The sequence below is a fragment of the Dendronephthya gigantea genome, unplaced genomic scaffold (genome assembly GCF_004324835.1).
Source record: "Dendronephthya gigantea isolate DGI-Jeju-01 unplaced genomic scaffold, DenGig_1.0 000002F, whole genome shotgun sequence".
In the NCBI taxonomy this organism is placed as follows: domain Eukaryota; kingdom Metazoa; phylum Cnidaria; class Anthozoa; order Malacalcyonacea; family Nephtheidae; genus Dendronephthya; species Dendronephthya gigantea.
Window position 1 is genome coordinate 716,049 of NW_021163012.1, and position 24,242 is coordinate 740,290.

At 37.7% G+C, this 24,242-nt stretch overlaps 4 protein-coding genes across 4 annotated transcripts; 3 read left to right on the plus strand and 1 right to left on the minus strand.

Annotated features, from left to right (window-relative positions):
* The first annotated feature begins 421 nt into the window (after positions 1-421).
* On the plus strand, positions 422-5,258 carry LOC114535420. The gene is made up of 12 exons (XM_028556735.1): positions 422-914; positions 1,922-2,053; positions 2,126-2,225; positions 2,305-2,542; positions 2,640-2,682; positions 2,782-2,984; positions 3,107-3,234; positions 3,371-3,468; positions 3,550-3,592; positions 3,667-4,385; positions 4,558-4,689; positions 4,771-5,258. Exons 1-12 carry the CDS (start codon positions 552-554, stop codon positions 5,032-5,034), a joined length of 2,463 nt encoding a protein of 820 aa, XP_028412536.1. The 5' UTR covers positions 422-551; the 3' UTR covers positions 5,035-5,258.
* On the minus strand, positions 5,240-7,548 carry LOC114535491 (pirin-like protein). Its single transcript, XM_028556794.1, has 4 exons — positions 6,908-7,548; positions 6,229-6,468; positions 5,919-6,124; positions 5,240-5,833 (listed from the first exon to the last, which is right to left on the minus strand). The coding sequence occupies exons 1-4, from the start codon at positions 7,203-7,205 to the stop codon at positions 5,558-5,560; spliced, it is 1,020 nt and encodes a 339-aa protein (XP_028412595.1). The 5' UTR covers positions 7,206-7,548; the 3' UTR covers positions 5,240-5,557.
* A 606-nt stretch (positions 7,549-8,154) lies between these two features.
* On the plus strand, positions 8,155-17,327 carry LOC114535519 (afadin-like). The gene is given in 16 exon segments (XM_028556822.1): positions 8,155-8,412; positions 8,524-8,728; positions 10,133-10,860; positions 10,862-10,948; positions 11,209-11,490; positions 11,562-11,913; positions 12,080-12,378; positions 12,518-12,851; positions 13,064-13,132; positions 13,225-13,247; positions 13,364-13,426; positions 13,510-13,575; positions 13,687-13,760; positions 13,835-13,950; positions 14,052-14,302; positions 14,375-17,327. Coding segments are annotated over 16 exon segments (5,313 nt in total). The 5' UTR covers positions 8,155-8,319; the 3' UTR covers positions 16,646-17,327.
* Positions 17,328-17,468: 141 nt separating this feature from the next.
* Positions 17,469-23,844, plus strand: LOC114535411 (WD repeat-containing protein 3-like). Its single transcript, XM_028556728.1, has 34 exons — positions 17,469-17,691; positions 17,859-17,935; positions 18,025-18,087; positions 18,170-18,239; positions 18,370-18,419; positions 18,496-18,564; positions 18,648-18,726; positions 18,791-18,964; positions 19,093-19,194; positions 19,292-19,389; positions 19,494-19,527; positions 19,614-19,690; positions 19,775-19,814; positions 19,888-19,997; positions 20,070-20,141; positions 20,259-20,352; positions 20,444-20,545; positions 20,663-20,748; positions 20,822-20,890; positions 20,964-21,036; positions 21,130-21,186; positions 21,260-21,360; positions 21,451-21,466; positions 21,553-21,702; positions 21,828-21,908; positions 22,027-22,077; positions 22,146-22,211; positions 22,279-22,371; positions 22,448-22,498; positions 22,673-22,716; positions 22,827-22,905; positions 22,977-23,026; positions 23,101-23,194; positions 23,316-23,844. Exons 1-34 carry the CDS (start codon positions 17,515-17,517, stop codon positions 23,457-23,459), a joined length of 2,793 nt encoding a protein of 930 aa, XP_028412529.1. The 5' UTR covers positions 17,469-17,514; the 3' UTR covers positions 23,460-23,844.
* The last annotated feature ends 398 nt before the right edge of the window (positions 23,845-24,242 follow it).

Below are 24,242 nucleotides of genomic sequence, written 5' to 3' on the forward strand. Positions count from 1 at the left end.
CAGAAATATTAGACTTATATTATTATTTATTGTAAGGACTTTGAAGTAGTAGAAATTGCTGTAGGGTGTTGTAATCCCCCGCCACTCTATGTTTTTGTAAATTGTTTACACACCATAGTACTTAAACGGAAACACGCAATAGATTCTTAACACCGGACATTATAAATAGCGATTGGGATCTGGCAGACTGCTGTAAAACGTGAATGTATACAACGCCTACAAATGACAGTTTTGTTTTCATTTTTAAAGGTAGACAATCAAAATAAAAGCTAACGAATTATTTGCATAAAGTTACTTTAAAAGGTTTCTTAGGTTTAATTGAAATGTAGCAATTAAAGAGTTATTGATCATGCCGAGATTCTAATGTAAATATTCAACCCATTGCACTTCCTGTCGTCAAGATCACTCGTTGTCTCTAATCTATTCTCCAAGCATGCGCAATAACAGTGCCAGACCCAAGCAAAGGAACACTAGGAAAAGTTGATATCGGATTTAGAGACCAGACTTATGTTTATAGAAGCATCTTCACATTGATATCATCATCGGTTAGGATGGCTAATACGACTGTAGATGATTGGCTTCGGTCTTTGGGCCTTCTAAATTATGTACAGGCATTTATAGACAATGGTTATGATGACTTAGATATCTGTAAACAAATTGGGGACGAAGATCTTGATGCTATCGGTGTGATTAACGCCAAGGACAGAAAAGACATTCTAGCTTCTGTGCAAAGCCTTAAGGACCAAGGTGTAAATGCAGTGTACTTTCAACTCGAAGCCACTAGCGTCGAACCAACAATATCTACGCGATTCGGTGGTCAAACGGATCGAGAAAAATACCCGAGGAATGAACTGATAATTAAGATGAAGTCGTTACTTAAAGAAGACAGTTGTGTGCTGCCTGAACACAATCCTGTAAGTCATGAAATATATCAAATTGTATTGGTATTAAAGGATATTTAAAAGAGTATTTTTTCCGATTTTTTATGATGTAAATGTGAGTGATTAGCTACGGTTCCCATACACCGTATCATATTTTCATAATAATAGACAAATACACTAACTATAATGTGAACTTAATAAACAATGCTAAAGACAGCTGTATTTTGCTTTAGATGTGCCAACTACTGTATGCAAATTCACATAGACACTTCAAGTTGTCTCACTTTTGTTTGGAAAATCTTTACAACTAATATAACAATATGTGTCCAAATTGAATGGCGCGTTAATGAAACTTAAAAACAAATGTTTTGAAGTAATTCAAAACCATTTGTACACATTTGCTAATTGCTCGCTCCTAGCTTGCAATGCCATAAGGCATGATAAATATGTTTTAAACCTCCAACTATTTAAGAAATTTTCGAAAAAGATTTCGTGCTAATAAAACACGCTGTTTGTTGCGTTTTAATTGGCATATTTTTTCGGCGAGTGTGGCATTTCCGCCCAAAAACTGACGTATTTGATACTCTCCCTTATGATGTCATTCAAATTACTTTGTATTTTATCAAATGTTGTAATTAACACGTTCTAATTTCTCCTGGAATTTTTATAATATTGTTAATTGAAAATTTGCTACATTCCAATGGATGATTAACTAATATTCTAAGGGAATATGATGAAATTGAACATGTGACAATGAATATAAATAGATAAATAAATACTTGCTAATGGCTTCCTACCTACTGACTATGTGGGCTGCACACATATTAGAGTCTCTTTCAAGAATTAAAATACTTTATATTGCCAAATTTCCTTGACAACTGTCAAAGCCTGCAAATATTTGAGCTAAGTTATTTAACTCATTTCCCAACATATTTTTATGTCTTGGTCCTCATGGTAATTCCATGATTAAATTAAGTATGTATAATTAAGTGTGTCTTAGATATTCAACGTGTCTAAACATGTTTCATTGATTTTTACAGAATAATGATCATGATCCATTAGATGACTTAGCTCAGTACTATGCTGATCAACTGTACACATATTTCCAAGATGTCAAAGATGTTTTAGAATTTCTCAGAGATGGTGAATCAAATGAAGGACCAAAAGAAGAGGTGACACAAAAAATGGTCAAGTACCAATTATATCTTGACAGATTGACTTAGTAAAATATTGATATTTTATAGCTCCGTACTCCAACTCTGCCCAGAAAAAAGGAAAGTACATTAGTACTTCAGGAGTCTAAAGGACTGTCAAAAAGTCTTGGCTCTTTAGATGTAGCAAATGGTAAGAGTTCAAAGTTATTTTTAACAAGTTTAAAAAAAGTTGTATGTTTTAAATGTATATTTATGGATTGATTCATTAGTGAAGAACAAGGGACACAAATCACCCAAACATGGTATCAGTAGGTTGTTTTCAAACAAGAAAAAGAGCTATGTCGCTCAGCCACCAAAAATCAGCGGCCCTGTAGAGACAGCAGCTCTCTTTACGTCAAATGTTGCCATGAGTAATGTTCACATGAGTAATGAAGATAGAAAAAGTCTAATGCTTCAAGTTAAACATGGTGACATTACTCAGGATGAAGCCCTCAGAAATTTTCTAAGGTAAATATATTATGTATTTGATGTTATTTGGGTACATCTTGGAAGAAATTTTTTCTTTCAAATATATATTGTTTTCTGATTGTTTTGCATTTTAAAGTTATGAGGCAAATCAGACTGTGAAAGAACAAAAAGAGGACAAGGTATGGCATATAGATTGATATTTGATTGCGGTGATATTCAATAATCCTTGTGCTTATACTAGTTGGGCTTTAAATCACAGATATTCTTCTTTTCAATAGGCAAATGAAGGCAAGCAAAATAAGAAGAAAAAGGGTGGACTATTTAACCGAGGCAGTTTCAAACGTCGCTCAAGTGGCCATGCACAAAGCTCAGAAATATTGGCAGCAGATATTCAGTTGGGAGAGAGAGATCGCATGGAATTGATGAGAAAGATTAAGAATAAGGAAATTACAACAGAAGAGGCATGGGATCAACTCAGAAAGTAATAAAATATTAACCATTTTGACAATCAAATTTAAATCAAAATTCTTATGCTTGTAGACTTTAATTACTTAGTGTAAGAATCACAAAGATTGTCAATCACAAAGATTGTTATATTCTCAGGTTTGGCAGCAAGCGTGAAAGTAAAACAAAGTCTCCCAAAATATCAAGAAAAGGCTCCAAATCACCGAAACAAAGAGAGAGAATATCTGCTTCATCTGTGCAGCTCTTTTCTTCAACATTTTACACAGGTATCACAAAACTTTTCCTGTCTTCAGAACGGTTTTATTTACAGCTATGTCTACAGTGGTGAGATTTACCAAGCAGAGTAAAAATGGTGTTTAACATTGTTTAATACCTATTAATGCTTTTTATATTTTTTATCAGGTGGGGATCAAGATATCTCCCAAAGTACAAGTAATATTCCGTCAGCCACTGGTTCAGATTCTTCTCCTGATTCAACGCCAGGGCTTCAGCGTAAAGAGGTACGGTGGATTCAATAACTTTTCGTTGGTTTAAAATTTCCTTAAATTCTCTTTGTTCACGGTGCTCCATTCTTGTTTTAGCTTGGATCAAGTGGAAGCATTGAGTTTGATCCTAAAAATCCAGGTATTTATACGCCCGAATGAAGTTTGCGTTTTTAGTTTTCAATTTCTCTTCATCATCTTTGTTTCTCGCACCAGGGAATTATTCAAGACCAGCTCGACCGGCTCCAGCTGTGCCCCCAAAGCGCAGTTCATCTGGAAAGAACGCAGGCGGCGATCTTCGTCGTGTGGTGTCGGATAAACGACAGTCAAAAGAACCGCCGGTAGAGGGAAAAAGACGAAGCACTTTAGCAAATGTGGAATCAACCCGTTCATCAACTTCAAGCTTGAATGGATCATCAGATAGTTTGGAAAGGCAATCACCTAGTCCACCTGTGAAGAAACCACCAAGACTTCTCAAGAGTAAGCCTCCTATTTCACCTCAACTTGAAAAGAAAACCAAGACAGATTCCTTACCCAGGCGAACTAATGGTAATGAACAGGAAGGGAAGAAACCGGTGATACCAGTTAAACCAGCTTTACCGGCTAAACCGGTTTTACCGCCCAAACCTGGTAGACTTACCCCAGGAGAAAAATCAAACAGTCTTCCGAAGAAGGTTCCACTGGTATCACTTGTGAATGGCCTGGCATGCAACGAGAACATTAATAATGATGCCGAAGTTCAGACGAAAGCAGAAGTGACGTCAGAGAGTAATGCGACGTCACAGCAAGAGAGATCCAGTCTTCCACCCGCACGACCTTCGCCTGAGACGCGGGTTTCTCGTCATAAGCCTAGCGGGACAAAATTGCTGGAAATGATCGAACGAAAATTGGATGATGAAGGGATTGATTTAGTACAAGAACCATATTCTAATGAGGTATTGATTAATTCATTATAGATAAATACATCCATTATAGATAATTATCACATCCATTATAGGTAATAGATACATCCATTATAGATAATTAATTCATCCATTATTGACGATATTAGGTAATCAAGTTTGTCGTTTCAATTCTCACATCATTGAATCGCTTTATTGAATTAAGGATGGTAAATGGGGAGTGCCAATGGCATTGATTGATCGATATTCCCTTGAGCTGCAATCCACAATGACAGATGTTACAAAAGAGATTGATCATATACGAATCGAGAAACTGAATCATGTCAAGAAAAAAGCGGTAAGACGCGCTATTCAAAACCATTGTAGCTAACGATTTTGACCCTATTTCAGAGTTGAACTCTTTCACTCTTTGTTTCAGACCCCGTGTGATCTTTCAAAACTCCGTTTCGCTCCTGACGTTGTAGGCAAGCTCAGTTCTTTGGTGGACTGGTTGACCTCGCTTGGTCTTCCTATGTACATTGATAATCTGCTTGACGAAGGTTATGACGACATGCATACGATACCTTATCTTTCACAAGAACATTTACAATACGCTAAAATTACTAAACCTGAACACATAAACAGACTCATCAGATCCATTGAGAACATGGCTCCAGACACCGCGTCATACAATGGGGATTAGTTTCTAGTTATCGATTAGCTGTGCAAAACCTCTGTGCAAAACCATCTGCATTGCGGAAAACAAGTGAAAAGGATTGCCCGATTTGGATTCCGGGCGATAATATTGCAATAGTTCACATGTGTTGTTGCAAATTTGAATAATTTACGTTACCATGCTGTGGAATAATTTTAATAACTAAATTTGGTAATATAGGAGAATGGTACGCTGCATTTATACTGTTATTTATTGACAAATGGATATAGTTTTCAAATATTGAATAGGAAATATAAGAAATTAATAAACGAGATTTTATACCCGAAAATATCTCATAATTGAACAAATATAAGTTCGATATGTTCTTTGTTCCAATTTAGCGTTCTAAATACATTGGAGAATGTTATGGAATACGCTAATTGCGTTGGGTTTTATCCACGTTCGAGAAACGCAATCTCTACCTACTTTACTTAACCTAACTACATTGTTTATACAACATTATATAGTTTAAAATGAATTTTACAGCGGCGTTGAGATTGGGTTGAAATATTTACAATGAATCATGCCATTTCCCTGTGTTCTTCTGTTGTGCGACAGCCTGTCTGGTTCTCTCGTATCTCTCATCAGCTCCATCAATTTGCCCCAACTTTCCACTGTGATAATCTCGAATTGCTTCATCAATCTCCTCCCAAGTGTTCATCACAAAGGGACCATGGTGCGCAATGGGTTCGTTAATAGGAACACCACCAATTAGCAAAACATGAACAGTTTCTTCTGTGGCACCTTTGACAGTAACTTGGTCACCATTCTTTGAGAGCAATGCAACCTGAAAGTCCATAAGATCATATTTATTAGTAGGTTACAATTGCAAGCTGAAACATCAAATAATAGCAAACTGCATTTATCCTTACCTGCCCCATCTTTACTGGAGTGTCCCCAATAAACCCAGATCCCCTCCAAGTGTATATAAAGCAATTGAAGTCACTTGGTACTTTCTGAGTGAAGGACCCACCAGGTGAAACTTGGATATCAAGGTACAATATTGGAGATTTAGTCTCGATAACTGCCTTTGTCTCCAAACTCTCACCAGCTATTACTTTCACTGTTGTTTTACCATCTAGAGAGATATAGAAACCAAATTCTCAATATTGCTAATGGTTGCTGAAATTAATGATGGAGGAACTACAGTGCACCAATTAGAAATACTTGTATAGTAAGTACCCTTTGATTTCACAACAGGGATTTTCTCAGCTGCAGTATCTTGGTAGCGAGGTTTAATCATCTTATCTTTCTTTGGCAGATTCACCCATAGCTGGAACCCCTCTAATCTTCCACCATTCTTCAACAGTTCTTCACTTGGCATTTCACTGTGCACCACTCCACTTCCTGCTGTCATCCACTGAACCCAGCCTGGTAGCAGGTTACCACTGTTCCCTACACTGTCTTTGTGTGTCATACTTCCTAGAAATATATTTTTCATAGAATTATAGGTTTTGAGAAATATTTACTACCTTCAAGCTAAGAATATCATGGAAAGTCTGGCTTGTTTCATGGTCAGGTGGGGATATCTTCCATACTTTTTGAGAATGGCTAATATACCTTTTAGGTGTCTAATAACCTCTAACTTTGATCGGAATTACCAGGAGTAGAGAATACCAATAGTACCCAGCAGGAAATGCACCCACCCCCATATCATTCCAGTAATTTAGCTACAATACTAAAGCAATCTGAGAATAAACTAGAGCCATGACACCAACAAAAATAGGAAAAGTGTGGGATTATTATGTTAGAAGGTTATTTGCAACCAGAGCTGTTAAGATAGAGAATCTCCCAAATACTTTTCGATCTTCGCTGTTACGTAACACATGACGTCATTAAAAAACGTAACTCGAAGATATACCTTCAATTATATATGTGACAGTTTCAAATCCCCTATGAGGATGATCAGGAGCGCCAACTGCTTCTCCTGGGCCATAATCTGACGGGCCCATATGATCCAGCATTAAAAAAGGATCACAAGCGCTGAAATTAATTTTATCGCCAACCGGTCTACGCACAAGGAACCCTCCACCTTCTCGTTTCTGACGAGCTGTTTCGAGTTTTGCGATAGATCTTTCCATGACTTCTTTCCCTAAGACTGCAGTCGTTCTCGTAAAACTGTATATTGAAGCTGCGATGAAAAACTTCGTCACTATCATTGAATAATGACGGCTGAATATTGGGCTTATATACCCCTTGTTGTTTGTTGTTATGACTCATAATGACAGGGCTAATATCCCAAACGTGCTTCCACTTCTATCATAGCGAGGATTTCCTCTACGTATTAACAATACCGCGTCCGCGTGGCCATTGTGGAATCATTAAAATTGGTTTTCTTTCAGTTCATAATAGTTATGTCTCCTTGGTTACAAACGATGGTGAACTGCAAAAATCGTGACCGGACGATGACATAATGCTGGCTATGGTTTAATACCCGTTGACGTCGTCTATCAGCTTTCGTTTTAAGGTGAAGAAGAAAAGGTAATGGTGGAGAAATTTTAGTCAAATGACATCAACGCACATTAAAGCCTAGTGGTGAAGGCAACAGTCTCTTATCCTGTTAAACTGAATTGAATGTGTGAATCCTTATTCCTTACATCAACAGGTGCAACGACAAGGATTAAGGGCTTTCAAGTGGTCCGCCAATTACAATATGTCACAACTGTCATCTGTGAGGTGGTAGACTTGGTACCATCACTTTTTTGTGCTTGGAAACGAACATGTTTTTGTTGCGTAAAAGCAACATGTAATATATACTTTTTAGGTTATCATATTTCACCACCGTTTAAAGCCACTTTAGTCTAGGTATTTGTTGAGCTATATGAACCATTACAGGACAATTGCATAACCACAATGGCATTTGCATAACATCAAATGTTTCTTTGATGAACCACAGTAGTGAAGTATGAGAAAACTGAAGAACATTTCTAGCTACTATATAATTATAAGTGACATCAAATATTTATCATCTTTTACAATGGAATTTCGAATTTTTAAAAAATGTGACAAACATCGGTTATGATCGGATTCTTTCTCGCAATCCAATCGTCACTCGGTTGTAAGCGGGCGTACCCGAGCTCGTGGACCAATCAGACGCTTGCGATGTAAACATTCTTCTTGGGCAATTATCATATACATACAGCAGGAAGCGAAGCCTCAGAGGGCTATATATTTCACAATATTTTATAGCAAAACCTGAGGGTTTTTAACAAAAAAGTTTCCATGAGACATTCTTAAACTAAAGAAGATAATTTTTAAATGGTTTTAACGACAATGGTGGACTCCGAGCGAGAGGAGCTCGAGAATTTAATCGAAGACTGGAATGCCAGTCGGTTGGATATGTTTACCATCAGTAAACCTGATGCGGTCAGTCAATTTTATTTACATTCAATTTTTTCTCTTTTGATACCCTAAATTGTGGTCAAATTTAATGATAAATGTATCAAAAGCTCATCAATGTTTAACTGAATCTTTCAGAATTTGGATTTCTCGGGAAACATGCGTTTCTATTTTCAAGAGCCCGGTGCAAAAGATAGAAAAGTCTCGACGAAAGTTATTCGTGTTAGTAGTTCCGATACTACGGATAAAGTTATGAAGATTTTAGTCTCGAAATTTCATCCTGATTTGAAGATGCTAACGATGCCAAACTATTCACTTTACGAGGTTCATGAAACTGGCGCAGGTAAGTTACAAAATAGAGTGAAACTCGTTGAATAATGAAATGAAATCTGTATGATTTCATAAATCAATATTTTTTAAATGGCTGCGTTTTGTCATCTGAACCAAGGTTGCCAACGGGCCAATATACAATATCAATCAGTTGTCTAGAAATCTGTAAAACGTTACATATTTTCAGACTTCTCAGTCTGTTCATGGTATGGGTTTATCCTGCTACAATTTGTTGATATTTTTGTTTGAAAAGATTGTGGTTTACAGGGGAAACAGGACATTGGTTGTGCTTGAAAGAGGAGTGTTTTAGTCAGTTTTCAAAGTCAAATATCACAGCTTTGTTCCTTATAAAAAACTATGGTTATTCTTTCATAAAGCGTTTTGAAAGCAAGGAAAATTATTACTTTTGACAGCAAAATTCTTCATAGGTCTATGTAACCCTATCGCTTCATGTAAACGATTTTAATATTTATTATCTCGTGAATTTTGTCCTTTTAAAGACTAGAGAATAACTTTAATTTTAAGAAATTCGCTTCATAAACATGTCATTAAATTACACAGAGGCTTTGAAATATAATATATATTTGTTTAGAGCCAGTCATAACTTTGGATGTTATCAAAAACAAATTCTAAAAAAATATTCCTATTGTATGTGACCCTACCCTTTTCTGATAAATTGTCCGTAATTTACAAATTATAATGATATTTGGGTTTTTTATAAGAGCACTTTATCTTGTGGAAACATTGATAGTAACAGCTATTTTAACTTGTACCATATTCAAAAATCTTTATTTGGAATTTTAGATAAAATTTTATCAAAAGTTGTTTTTGCAGAAGTTTGACTTATAAAATTGTTTCTAATTAAGAAGTTTGGAACATTTTAATTGTAACAACTTAGTTTCTAGAGGAATAATTGTGACTTGTAAGTTGTCTGCAGTTTCCTTAAGTCCTTTTATGGTATAGATGCATCTCATTGTGTTAATACATATCTCTCTTGAGATAATATTTGCCCATGATTGTTGTGTGAAATAATGCGATATTCCTCACAATCAATATACACAAGCAAAATTTGTTTTATCTACAAACTATTTAACCTTCTTAAGTAAAGAAGATAACTCAGTGTCAAGCAAGGCATCTGTTATATAAGGAAGGTTAGAGGTGGTTTCCTGTTTTCTGCCCCCATTGTCTAGTTGGCAAATTTCCATTTTCCAGCACAAAATTAGAAAAGCCAATTAATTCAACCTTCATGCACATCCTCCCTCTTTAAATAATAAAGCATGTTCACAATTTCCTATCTTATGCAGAAGAAAATGTGAGCAAAAGTAGGCCATGTTTAAGAGTTGATTAAGTTTACAAAATTCCTGTTTTTAATGGGGAATTCTATGTTGACTTTTGAGGTATCTCTTTCATTTTTTAGAAGCCCATAAGCTTGAATTGGACCAAAGGCCTTTGTATGTTCAGTTATATTGGCAGCAGGCAGATAGAGATGGTCGATTTTTACTCAAAAGCGAGGAAGATCAGATGACTCAAAAACTCTTTGAAGATGAAGAATCTGCCATAGATCCAGAAAAGCGAGGCTCGAAACAGCGACAATCGAAACGAAAAGGCAAGAAGAAGCAAAAAGATGCTGACGAAAACCCAAAAAACTTGGCAGCAGACATTTACCAAGACAAACCTGCCTCATCCTTCACAAGAACAAAATCAAATCCTGAAGCTGTCATGAAAATACAGAGAAAGAAAAAACTTGAGGACAAATTGAAAAAACTTCAAAATCCTGAGACATCAGGAGGTGGCGGTGGACCTTTGAGAATCTTTGCTGAAAGTCTTCAACCAGAAAATCCGTATAAAACAATATTATGTGCAAGCAATGACACCACTGAGACTGTACTGAAAGATGCCTTGGAAAAGTATGAGGTTCCGCCAGAAGAAATGGATCAATATTGTTTAACAATGGTAACAATTGCTCCAGGGAGTCATAGTGATCCAGAATCATCTTCAGGAATTAGGGAAAGAATTGTACCAGACAAAGATTGTCCGGCTGGTATTGCAGCAGCCTGGCCGGAAAACAAAGGTGAACTCCGATTTTATTTGAAGAAAAAAGAAAACATGCCAAAAACACGAATGAAGAAGCCTCGTGGTCGACCTGGTCCTCCTGTCAACAGGTGAAAGCAGCCCACCAGCCAGCAAAGAAACAACATTTGATGTTGGCCCAGAACATTCTCCAACTGAAAAGGTATGAAATTTGAAGTGATCTTTTAGGTTCAGGAGTAACTTGTTGGTGAATACATACAAAGCTCCTGTTTTTTTCTTCTGTCTGTTATACAATCCAATTTCACCGGACCTAATTCACTTTGGATAGATGTTTTTATAATCTGTTGGCTTCATACTATTACTGCTCTATCAATAACAGACTAAATTCCAAATGTCCGAAGTGAAATAGATCTGACAAAGTTGGAGCATGTGAACAGATCTTAACTGTGTTATATCCCTCAGGAACCAAGCTCACCAGCAGTGCATGTTGTGGATGCAGCTCGAGATCTTCCTGCCACCTTGGAGTTCCGAGAGTCTGGTGAGGATGCCTTCTTTGCTGTGGTTGTTAGTGAAGTTAATGGGACAGCAGTAAACTTCAAGTTGGCCCCTACTTTCACACTTTACATGTGCTGTCGTTATCGACTTTCCCCAAAATTCCGACCCGACTTCCCTCAAAATAAACGGCACGAAAAAGTGGAGCTGACCGCCAACAAAGTTGCAAGTATGATGTGGCAAACTGTAAAGGTAAGTTTTCAAATGTGTGATTTTAATTTGAGCTCAACTTGTTTTTAATAAATATTCAACTATTTGTTTAGGAAAACAATGGTATGGCTGGTCATTTAGCTTTCTGGATGGCAAATTCTTCTGAGTTTCTTCATTTCCTCAAGCAAGATGTGGAACTTTGTAACCTGACAGAAGAAAGCCAGAAGATTTTAGCTCACACAACACAGTTAGCGTTTCGTTCACTGGTTCAGTGTATCAAGGCAGAGCTCCAGAGCTGCCTTCCAGCTTTTCTTGACCCGTCCAAGGAAAGTGACGTTGATGAACATGGTCAGAATGGTGATGATAAGTTTGATCCAATGGAGGGTTATCAATCAACTCAGAGAAGTTTTAACGTCAAGCAGTTTGATGCCCACGGTCAACCTCTTCGCGGCGATCATTGGCTGGGTAAGAGATGAATTCTTCACCACTGAATTTGTATGAAATCTGGTTAATGCAGGTGGATAGTCGTCTAAAGTTTGGTTCTAAGAAAGAACGAGCAGTTCATGAGAATGCTAAATGCACTTTTCACTATAGGCAATGAAACTTAAATGATTTTTGTCTTTTCCAACAGGTAAGCGAAAGAAAGCTTCAAGGCCTGTTGTCGGGGATGTCCTCTACACACTGAAAGCAGCGATGTCATTACTTCGTAGATGTAGAGTGAATCCAGCTCTTACAATCCAGTTATTCTCTCAAGTTTTTCACTTCATAAACATGTGGCTTTTCAATCGTATTGTTCTTGAGCCCCAACTCAGACTGTGCACCAGATCCTGGGGGGTCAGACTACGGGAAAGATTGGAGAAACTTCAAGCCTGGGCGGAGAGCCAGGGTCTTGAACTAGCAGCAGAATGCCACTTGGCACGAATTAGTCAGGTGAGGTTTCATAAAGTCTATTTCCCTTGTAACCGTTGATATTTTTGTATATTTATTGCTACGCCTAATTCAAACTCTGTGGTGAATAAAATGATCCAATCTTTGAGTGTTTTTTCTAACTTTTTCGTGTATTTTCCAGGCTGCTTTGTTGCTACAAATCCCAAAACAAGATTCAACTGCTATCTCATCGCACTGCTACAAATTAAATTCAGTGCAATTGCGACAATTACTGGAACTGTACCAGCCAGAACGAGACGAACCCCCCGTCTCACGAGAGCTGATTGAGAAGGCTGTCAACGTCGCTGAGAGTACCGCTGACGAGATTGCTCGCAGCGAGGGTCAACACGTTGGTCTTGAAGAAGATCTGGATCTCAATCTACCATTCCTCTTGCCAGACGATGGTTATTTCTCGGAGAAAACACGTGGAGTCCCCCCTGGCTTGAAAGAATTTCTTGATCCTTTGATCACTCCAGGTACTTTAAAACTCTGTCAGAAGAATTCATTTTCATTCATCTGCGTTCAGCCATACGATTTGTCCAGTCATCTTTTGCTGGATGTTAATTAACGATGAATGTTGGTAGTTTATGACGTCGTCAAGTTCATTTTGCCATTTCTCCCGTCAATAACATACACCCAAGTAGCCCAGACGCATCTTAACGCATGACCATTGTAATATTATTTCAAGGTTTGTGTCGTCTTACGATTCAACCAAAAGCGTCAGGTCTTTGGACAGTGCATTTCAAAACACCCACAGGTTAGATTAACATCCTTTTTCCCATGATTTATTGTATGATGCAATATTAACGATAATATTGAAGTAACCGTACGATTCGTTTCCTTTTTTAGCTTTGGATAGTCCACCACCAGAGGTAACGTTTATCATACTTTATTGATATAAAGACGTTATCATTTTTTTGCTGGATAAAATACAACTCAAGGTCGTACAGTGTTGAAAATGATTCGTTTTATGTTTCTTTACATTTAGGTGATCAAAATCTCCATCAACAAGGGTAATAAAGGAATGGGTGTCAGTATTGTGGCAGCAAAGGTCAGTTGAAATACCGTTAACACTTCATCGTATCATCCTAGCATGCAAGCTCAAGGTGGATCACTTTCTTTCTATGCTTTCAGGGAGCAAACCAAGAGCATTTTGGCATCTACGTGAAGGAAGTCATCGATGGTGGACCAGCATCGCAGGTAAACATGTTTTGAAGCGTATACTCGTGGTTCAAAAGTGGAAGCATTCAACTAAACAAGTGCAGTTATATTGTAACGTGCATTTTTGACGTTCTTTGCATAATTTCTTAGGATGGTCGTCTGCAACCTGGTGATCAAATTATTGACGTCAATGGTGAATCATTGGTCGGGATACAACAAGAAAGGTGTGTAGGTTTTGAAGCATTTCAACATAAATACATAAAATCAATAGTTTATATTTTCTTCTTGTTTCTTATAGTGCCGTAAAGATTCTGGTAAAAGCTGATTCAATAGTTCATATGACAATCGCTAAGCAAGCTGTTTATAAACACGGTCTTGTCGAGTTACTAAGCAATGTCGCTCCGACCCAAAAACGTAAGTGAAACACAATGAAAACTTGTGCAATTTTTCGTCCTCGCACAATGTAAAACCACAGCAATACTGATCATAAAAATCATTCCCTGTCTAACTTTTAGCGGAGCCGCCAAACAGACCAGCGGAGAACAGGAACCTCTCCCCACCCACTCAGAAAAAAGAAACCCCACGTGCACCCCCTAGATATTCACGTCCGGCTCAAGATTCCCCTCAGCGGTCTCCTCCCCTCAGTACAAGCGGGCGATCTGAAACCGATCAGAAACAAGTGAACCCTGAACAGAAAAGTAAACCTGTGCCACCACCGAAGAGACGAAATCCCTACGATCGGGGCCCGCATGAACCCGCAGAGCAGGTAAAACAAACTTTCAGAGTTTGCGAAGTTTTTAGGTAAATAAGTTGACTAAACTGTCATTAATCTTTTCAGCCTCCCATACAAACAAAGACCGTAGTACAATACAAATCAGAGGACCCGCATGCACGAAAGCCTGCTTCTGTAAAGTCTGGCGTCCCTCTTCATTACGCTAGCCCGCAAGAGATACAAAAACGACAAATGGAAATGCAACAGCGAAAAGCGGAAGATCAAGGAATAGAGAATTTTGAAAGAGAAAGGATGGCCAGAGAACAGGAGAGAGAGGAGGCAGAACGATTGAAGAGAGAAGATCTTGTTCGTCGTGAACGAGAGAGAGTTGAAAGAGAAAATATGGAACGGATGAAAATTGAAAGAGAAAATCAAGAAAGACAACGAATTGAAAGAGAAAATCAAGAAAGACAGAGAATTGAAAGGGAAAATCAAGAAAGGCAACGAATTGAAAGAGAAAATCAAGAAAGGCAAAGGATTGAGCAGGAGCGACTGAGACGAGAGAAAGAGGAAATAGAGAGACAGAAGAGAGAAAGAGATGAAGTTGAACGTAAACGAAAAGAAGAATGGGAGAAGAAAGAACGAGAGAGAATCGAGCGAGAAGAATCAGAACGTCGTAGGCAAGAAGAATGGAAGAAACAGGAACAAGAGAAGTTGGATCGTGAACGACGAGAGAGGGAGGAACGGGACAAACGTCTGCACCATGATAACGAAGAATTGAACAAAATGGCTCGCGAGCAGTTAGAATTAGAGAAGTTGTTGGAGGAGAAACGTCGTGCAAACGAGCGAATACGAGAATTACAGCGGAAGCTTCAGGAAGAAGACGCAGAGGCCGCTAGAATGCAGCGAGAAATTAATGATCGGCTTAGAAAAGAGCAAGGTGAACCATCAAGACCTTATGAAGAAGCGCAGAAACTGGCCAGACCACCTGCTGGTAGTACACAGGTACATTATGTCGCTGATAGGGGATCAGAGAACGAGAAAAGCGGGTCGCTTAAAAATGATGATTCGCGTCGGCCAGTGAGAGCTCCGACACCTGCCGACGACAGAAATAATCCTTCCAACGAATACTCAAGAAGGCCGCCATTAACGAATGAAGCTTCTCGTGGAAACTTTGGTGATGAAAAGAAAAGCGAAGCTCCTCGTCCAAACCGTCAAGATTACAGACCAGTGCGAGCAGCACCACCTGATGAAAACAGAGGTACTCCACCATTGGAATACACAAACCGTCCTCCTAGTGAAGATAATCCTGGAAATGTTGTAACTGGAAAAAGACCGCCCATGCAAGCTGCTAAAGACGACTCGTTTGACATGGATCCCGCAGAGGTAGAGCGACAGTTCCAACAACGTCTTGCACAAGAGAGTGGGAACGATAGTGTGGACGGAGGAATGGTTCGAGTCATCCGGGTGCCTGTACAGCAGGATAATTGGGGACCGCGGGGGAATGCGAGGGATGCCGAAGACAGACCACGTGCACGTGTGGATTGGCAACGAGAAGAAGAAGAGAGGAATCGCAAGCAACAACAATTACGAAGACAACAAGATGAACAGTTAGTTCAAGATTTCCAACAAAACGAATTTCTAAGGCAACCAACCCCCGGAGCAGCGTCCGAGGTAGAATCACACCAAAATCAAGGGGAGTGGGATAGAGAAAAGGAATTACAGCGACAGCACGAGGAAGACGACCGACTCCGAGAGGCGAGAGCGAATCAATTACGAAATAGAAATATCAAGCAACCCGACTCCGATGATGATGTACGAGATCCTTCTTCCGGCCGCACCCGACGAGTGAAGTTCGCAAGTGTTCGTACTGAGATAATTCAACCGTCACCTGACGCAGCGTTAGCAAAACCAGGGGTAAAATTTGTCCATGATGATAAGGTCGCAGACGACGTACAACCTAACATCGACGAAGAAGACGTACTACCTCCTCCTCCTCCATCACAGGATCAAGCAGACTACTACCAAAGACCACCACCCCCACCAAAACCCCAAAGTTTGATTAATAACGGAGGCTCTAACCCCCACGAATACCAAGGCGGTTCTAACCCCCCTCTTTATAGAGACAATGAGCAGATGTCACGTGCGCGGGCTAGGCTCAGCGACGATGGTTATGCAACGTACCCAAGCAGACAACAACAGCCACATAATAATAACTATCCTGTGCCTATGCCACGTGGTGGTAGTGTTTCAACCGATTTCGGTAAATCGCCAAGCCCTGATCAGGCAAAACTACCTTTTAAAGACAAAATGAAGGTTTTTAATGATAACACTCCACCTAAGAGACAAACGGCCTCGAAATGGGAACAACAATGGATGAATGGGGACTCTTTATGAGACGTATAATCTGATAATTTGTGAGATGGTTTGTTGTAGCTATCTACAGTTTTCTAAATATCATGGTTTGCCAAAGGGGGCTTCTTCATAGCGCTACAATTTTCGTAATGGAATACTGTAGAAAGCTACCTCAATGCATAACACGTACAAAATATTCTTTAGATGATATCATGTTATCATGGATATCTAGAATTGATGATATCAATATGTTGATATCAATATGATAATTTTGATTATAACGATTTTATTCAGCTTATAGGCGCATATAACATACAGTACAAGAATTTTTTGTAATTTTTATTTTTGGCAAATTTTAATGAGGAGTTTGCCTGCTTATGTCTATACCTTTTCACCTGTAAACAACAATGTATTAGCAATATTTTAAACATTTTAGCAGAATGGCATTTCTGGAAAACTTTCTCTTAACGTAATTTGTTTCTGTGTTGTGCTTGTTCCTTAGGCTTTAGCTCAAGCTGAACTGAAAAGTTAATATATACCAGCTAACTCTGAGTTTCTGTTATGGTGTTCAGAAATGGTGAAGGAATGTTTCTTTTAAAATTATCCAAAGCAGCAATTTTAGACGTAAAGCTGGTACACATTTGTCTTTTCAGTTATGATAGTAATATATCTTTAACCAAACGTGAACTGTACATAATTTTAATTGCTTGTATTATTTGTGGTAAAATAGAGATAATATTTCTACAATCAGATGTCTTGATGGTTGGGGTTCCAGTTCTTCCGCGTTCCAGTTTTTTACAGTTCAATGGGTTGAAGCACTGACCTATATACTAGTCTGGATTAACCTCATTATTTTTGTCTCGTGTAGTTTAACTAGTTTTCACAGAAGTTTTTTCAATGGTGTATTAAAAATGGTACTTACTAAGTCATATCTTCGTTATGTGGATGCAGGGAATTTTGGTGTCGTTGGCAGTACGAGAGCTAACGTATGTCTCGTTGAAAATGGTCAGATGCGAAGGGAAACATATTATGCTGTTGTCCCAGCGCTTGAAAATATCTATGTTTGGGATTTAAGAACAGGAGAAAGGGTGGGTTACTTCACAGATGATCAGAAAATCACTATTATAAATTAACATACTTTATAGAATCTAGAGAGTAATTAAATATAGACTAAAATAATAGACAAAAACATTTCTGGAGTTAGTATACCAAATATTTCATTAATGATTGAATCTTATGTCTAAATTGTATTAAGGTGCAAGTTTTAAAAGGCAACAAAAGTGAGGTGACTTGTCTCTGTCACAGCCTAAATTCAGACAATCTTGCAGTTGGGTAGGTTTTCAAAATTTGCAGGTTTTGTTCTAAACATTACTCAACCGTTGATGTATTTTGTCTAACATGGTCTGGTACTCTCTCTTCAGGTACGCTGATGGTAGCATTAAGATTTGGAATCTTGCAGACGGTTCTGCACTGGTGACATTTAGGTAAACACTAGTTTAGGATCATGAATTGTGATATATTAATTTTGTAAGAGCAACCAAATATCATTCACCATGATGTTTTTAGTGGTCACAAGTCAGCAGTGACCTCATTGCAGTATGATCAATCTGGAGTGAGATTAGTTTCTGGTTCAAAGGTAAATCGCATTTCTTTTGAAACTTCAAAATTAATTTTGCCATTTGTAGTTGGAGGTACATGTGTTGTAAACACCAAGCTAAATGCCTCTAATGTCATCTTTTTCACTTCAAATACATTTTACATTCAAGGATACAGATGTTATCATTTGGGATGTGATAAATGAATGTGGGATGTTCAGGTAAGGACAATGATATTTGGTAAACTACTTACAGACTTTGTTGAGACTTGCAACAAATTGTGGTCCTAATCTTCAGGTTGAAAGGACACAAGGGAATGGTGACTGGTTGCCATTTTTTGGAAACTGCCAATGTGTTAGTCACCAGGTATACTATTTGTGGTTTTTCTTGTGCGTTTATTTTTCATTTTGTCAAGGCTCAATTGACAGTCATTCATTTCATTTTCTCAGTTCCAAAGACACATTTGTGAAGTTTTGGGATCTTGATTCTCAGCATTGTTTTCTGACACTGGTTGGTCATAGAAGTGAGGTAGAATACTGCCAAGAACTCATTAGATGGAGGAGGAAATATTGAAAGGTTCCTTTTGTTGTAGGTTTGGGGTTTTGCAATAACAAAAAATGAGACAAGATTGATAACTGGTTGTGCTGACAGTGAGCTGAGAATATGGGAAATAAAGTATAAAGAAGAAAGTCCTGAATCATTGAGCAATAAAGAAAAAAAACGAAAATCAACACAACCTGCTTCAGATGTTTCTGAAGAGACAGAGGTTAATAACAAGAACTGTTTTGGTTATGGATAGCAATCTTTCCAAATGTACATGAAGCTCAATAATTGTAGAGCTATAGATATGCTGTACCACTCTGTCCATCATTTTTGTTTATATTTTTTTCAAAGGGATGCCTTTCTTGTACTCTTCTTGGATCTGTGATGAGAACTTCAACAGATCGTGTTGTCTCACTGTGTGCTGATCCAACTGGACAATACATTGGTTGTCATGTGAGTTGGTAACCCTTTTGTAAATTTGAGTAATGTTATTCCAGATAAATGAAGGGGAAATCAGACATTATTATCACCATATATAAATTTATTGTAGGGTGCTAATTCAACACTAGAGTTGTTCCGTATTGCAACTGAGGATGAAATTAAGAAACGTTTGTCAAAAAGAAGGAAAAAGATATTGAAAAAACAAAGGTAAATGTGACTTTCACTCTTATGCCTTTCAATCATCCCAGAAAGCCAGAAACACAAGTTAATCTAGAAACTTCTTTTTTTTAAATTTACTAAACTATATTTAGATCACAAGCGGAAGAAGATGGAGATACACCATTAGTGAGTTTAAAGAATTTTACCAATCCTTGAGTAAGGACTATAAAATATTTCAGTCATCGTCTAAATTGACATTGATAACTTCATAGGTTACTTGTGAGGTGGCTGTTACTGTGGATGATGAATTTATAAAATTACCAGATCTTAAAGGGTCTTTTAAGATAAGGTACCATGTTTTCCTGGCATGTTTTCATGTTTTAATATTTTACATGTAATGCTCCATGCAACATAAAGTTCTACTCTTTTGCAGATCCTTTGACTTTCATCTCAGTGAAAATGATGGATTGAAGGTAACAAGATGATGCCTATTGCGACATTGTGTTATTTTTACAAGAAACTAAGATATGTTCTGCATTTTTCTAGATATTGTTGCTGCTCCAGAATAATAGCATAGAGTTGTATCATATGGCAGAAAACCAGGAAGAAAATAATGTCTTTTCCATTAAGACACCTGGTCATAGAAGTGATGTGAGGTATGTGATTTACTGCTGGAGTGTTTGATGAAATAGGTTTGCCTATTCCGAACCTCTTCCGTTGTTTTTTAGGACATTATCTTTCAATTCTGATGGCTCATGTATTCTGTCAGGTTCAACTGAAAGTGTAAAAGTATGGAATAGGTAGCTTACTGTTCTCCTTACTCAACGTGATTATATATAGCTTGTAATGGATGTTAGTATATTCCATAAAGATTCTTATATGACAAATCATTTTGTATCTTAATTCTCAATGATTAGAACAACTCAAAAATGTATCAGGACGATGTCTTCTGGATATTGTTTGTCCTCGTTTTTTGTCCCTGGTGACAGACATGTCGTAGTTGGAACAAAGGTTTGTAAGTCTTGTTGTTTGATATATCATAAATAATTCTTGCAGTCCAAATATCATATGTACAACCAGTTGCTTTGTATTTTATTTCTAGGCTGGAAAAATACAAATTTTTGACATTTCGTCAGGAGCTCTTTTGGAGAGCGTTGATGCCCACGAGGGAGCCGTTTGGTCTCTCGCCATAGCTCCAGATAAGGTTGGTACAATGCTTACGTTTTCAGGTTTATTCAAAATCTTTAGACGCCGAATCCGCCACCAAAAAGATCTTGATTCACTTACAAATATTGGATCGCTAAACACGGTTTTCTTTCAGACATTGTTTGTCTCAGGAAGTGGTGATAAGGATGTAAAATTCTGGGAATTTGATCTTATTGCTGATGAGAATTATTCCAAAACAAGGTCTGGTAACATGAACATTTCATAAACGTACAATTCGTGAACAGTTTTTGTGAATAACGTTCTTTTTGTTTAGTAAAAGATTAAGCATTTGTCACGTAAGAACATTAAAGATGACAGATGATGTGTTGAGTGTAAAATTTAGGTAATTTTTGAATGATTTGAATTGGCAAAGTTCTTGAAAACTACTAATGAATGTTTTGTTTTTATTTTCCCAGTCCTAACCAGAAGTTCATTGCTGTCGCGCTTCTTGATTTTACCATCAAAGTATTTTTCTCAGACACACTTAAGGTAGTTCTTATGACATCTGAAACGTACAAATGTTGCTTCAAAATCTTCTGGTATCAGCAGCAAACTTTATCACCTTTTTCTTGTTAACTTTAGTTCTTTCTTTCGCTCTACGGTCACAAATTACCCGTGGTGTCAATGGATATTTCATCAGTAAGGAAGAACCTAGTAGATTGCGCACATTATCGCTTTCTGTGGATTGAATTACGTTTCATTTTCTTCACAGGACTGCGTGCTTTTAGTGTCTGGAGGAGCTGATAAAAATATCAAGATTTGGGGCCTAGATTTTGGGGATTGTCGAAAGTCTATATTTGCTCACGATGACAGGTATTGCATTCGCGTTCATCACTGCTCGACTTCGCAACAGAGCCGTAAAGAAATGTTGAAATGAACGAATTGTTTCTTCTTTTTCTTTAGTGTCATGGCAGTCCAGGTATGAATTTTCAACGTTATCTCAATGACAGTTAAGAGACAGATAAATTCCTGCAGATAAATATTTTTTAATAATTTTTTTTTCAGTTCGTACCAAACACACATTATTTCTTCTCTGCAAGTAAAGATAAAACTATAAAGTACTGGGATGCGGACAAATTCTTGCATGTAATGACGTTGGAAGGACATCATTCTGAAATCTGGTGTCTTGCTCTTAGTCCTGATGGCGAATTTGTTGTAAGATTTGTATAATTAACAATGATTTTAAAGGAATTTTTGAAGGAGAATACTATAGAGAAGCCACTCGCAAGAAAACTACATCTTTCTAGACACGTAACAGATGTAATGTGCATAAATTGTAGGTCAGTGGCTCACATGATAAATCTTTGAGACTTTGGGAAAGAACAGACGAACCATTATTTGTCGAGGAAGAAAGAGATTTGGTAAGGTTACAGCTTCTGCTCTACACACAGAAGAAATCAAACAAGCTATGGAGAGAACTCGCTATGATTTGGTGGAAAACGTTTTGAGCTTTTTTTACTATTCTTTGTATGTTTTTAGGAACGTGAAGCAGCTTACGAGGAGAGTGTTGTAACTGGAACTGAGACTATAGTGAGTTTTATTTTTTATTCAAGAAGAAATTGCGATTATTTCTGATAGTTATTTTGTCTTTCCTAAAGATTCCAGGCGAGCAGGACTCAGAAGCCGTCAAAGCTGGGAAGAAGACAATCGAAACTATCAAAGGAGTGAGTTTTTAAATGCATATAAACCAAAACTCAGGTGGAATTTTTGCATTTACTAAATTTTTACCAGGCTGAAAGAATCATGGAAGCCATCGAGCTTTATAAAGAAGAGCGTTTAAAAGATGAAGAGCACGAGGCCCACCAAATGGCAACAGATAAGACGGTGTGTTTTATCTCTTTTATATTTCCTGTTTGCAATGAACGTAACTACACATGCTAATTTGTCACTGTCTCTACAGCTACCAAGACGGGCTATTCATCCAATATTGGCTGCATTTGGGAACGTCAGTGTAAGTGAAGTTCTAGTTTGAGCCTCAATTCTCGTAGTGCGCGGAAAGCCTTGATTTAACACGACGTTTGATTGGCTCGTAGTTTCGTTTTGCGCAGCCAATCAAACTGTAACATCAGGCTTACTGCGTTTGACGTCATGAGAAAGATTTATTGCATTTTCCTTCCTATTTTAGCCTGTGCATTACGTACTTCTTGTTGTAAAGAAAATTAAATCCAGGTATTTGACATCTTATGTTTGGAAAAACGTTATTTACAACTTTTGCTCCACGGTCTTCGCTAAGACGTTTTCCCATCCACCGCAGGCCTAACTTTAACACTATATTTCAGCGAACTGGAAGAATCTCTTCTCGTGTTACCATTTGATTACGTGATTGATATTTTAAAACTATTCCTTGAATGGATGAAGGTATGAAATTCAAATTTTTAATCTCTGGCGATTTTTCGTATTCTAAATATTGTTTTACGGTTCGTTTATAGAACGACTGGGAAACAGAGTTGACTTGTCGCTGTTTATTTTACCTATTAAGGTATAAAGATTGCTAAACAATTGCGTTGTAGATTCAGAAACCGTTAAACCAATAACTTATTTTTATGGTTGCAGAATTCATCATAATCAAATCATCGCTTCTCCTGAACTTCTTCCAGTTATGGACTCAATCAGGTCACACACCCAAACTAGAGTCCGGGAAATGAAGGTAACCCCCTCCCGCCTCCCCGAATGTCCACGAGTATGCTTCGTACAGATGTGGACGGTATCTTAGGTACTGTGATTGTGCTGAACAGCATCTGAAAGCTCATTTATACTTTCATTCTCAGGACGTGGTTGGTTTCAATCTGGCAGGTCTGCGATTCCTACAGCAACAGCTGGAAGATCGCGATGTCATGTTCTTTGGTGAAACACGAGAGAAACTCGCGCAAGTGCGAAAGAAGAAAAGAACTGCAGTCAGAAAATTCAAGTAAATTTTGAAGAATTTTGAGTGAAGCTAAGAGAGGTCTTTGAAATATGACGAAGGTGCGAAGATTGGATTCGTTGCAGAAAAAAAACAAAAGAAGAGTGGTTTGATATTGTGTCTACAAGGTAACACTGTTTTAAACCCTACAAAATTTCTGCGTTTCATAAAAAGGGGGTTGACAGATCACTGCATCTACCATTACCTGATGTCTTGAATTGAAATATCAGTTGTGCTATGGAGAGACTAACAAACAGGTCCATAATCCTGAGCCTTGTTTTGATATTGCAAGAGCATGAAGATGAGCTTTTTTAAGGGAGCATAACACAACACACACCAGACAGAAGCAACTCCAGAATGGATTGCAAGAAAACACACAAGCAGTATATTAGTAGTAGCATTTACGTTTTACCATTAACATTGAAAATTACATTAAAAACTCTAAAATATCCTATGTAATTATCCATAAATTATGACACTCAAGGTTTTGTGCAACGAAACCTTTGATTGTTTTTAAAAAACACGAATGTGGACACTGCATCATTCTGTCATTGATAGCACAAAGCGTACTGAAAATAAGGCTTATATTAAATTATGCAATAAATGTCTTTTGCAAACCAGGCAAAAGAGCAAAGCTACTGTAAGCCTTGTAAGAAAAGCTTTCTTAGTAACTTCTTCAACAGATATCTTATAGGATTCACATACTCCTTACACTATAATCTAATTACTTACAAAAATGGTTGTGCTAATTTGTGCATTATGTAATGCAAACATAAACAGAGAGATTGCTTAC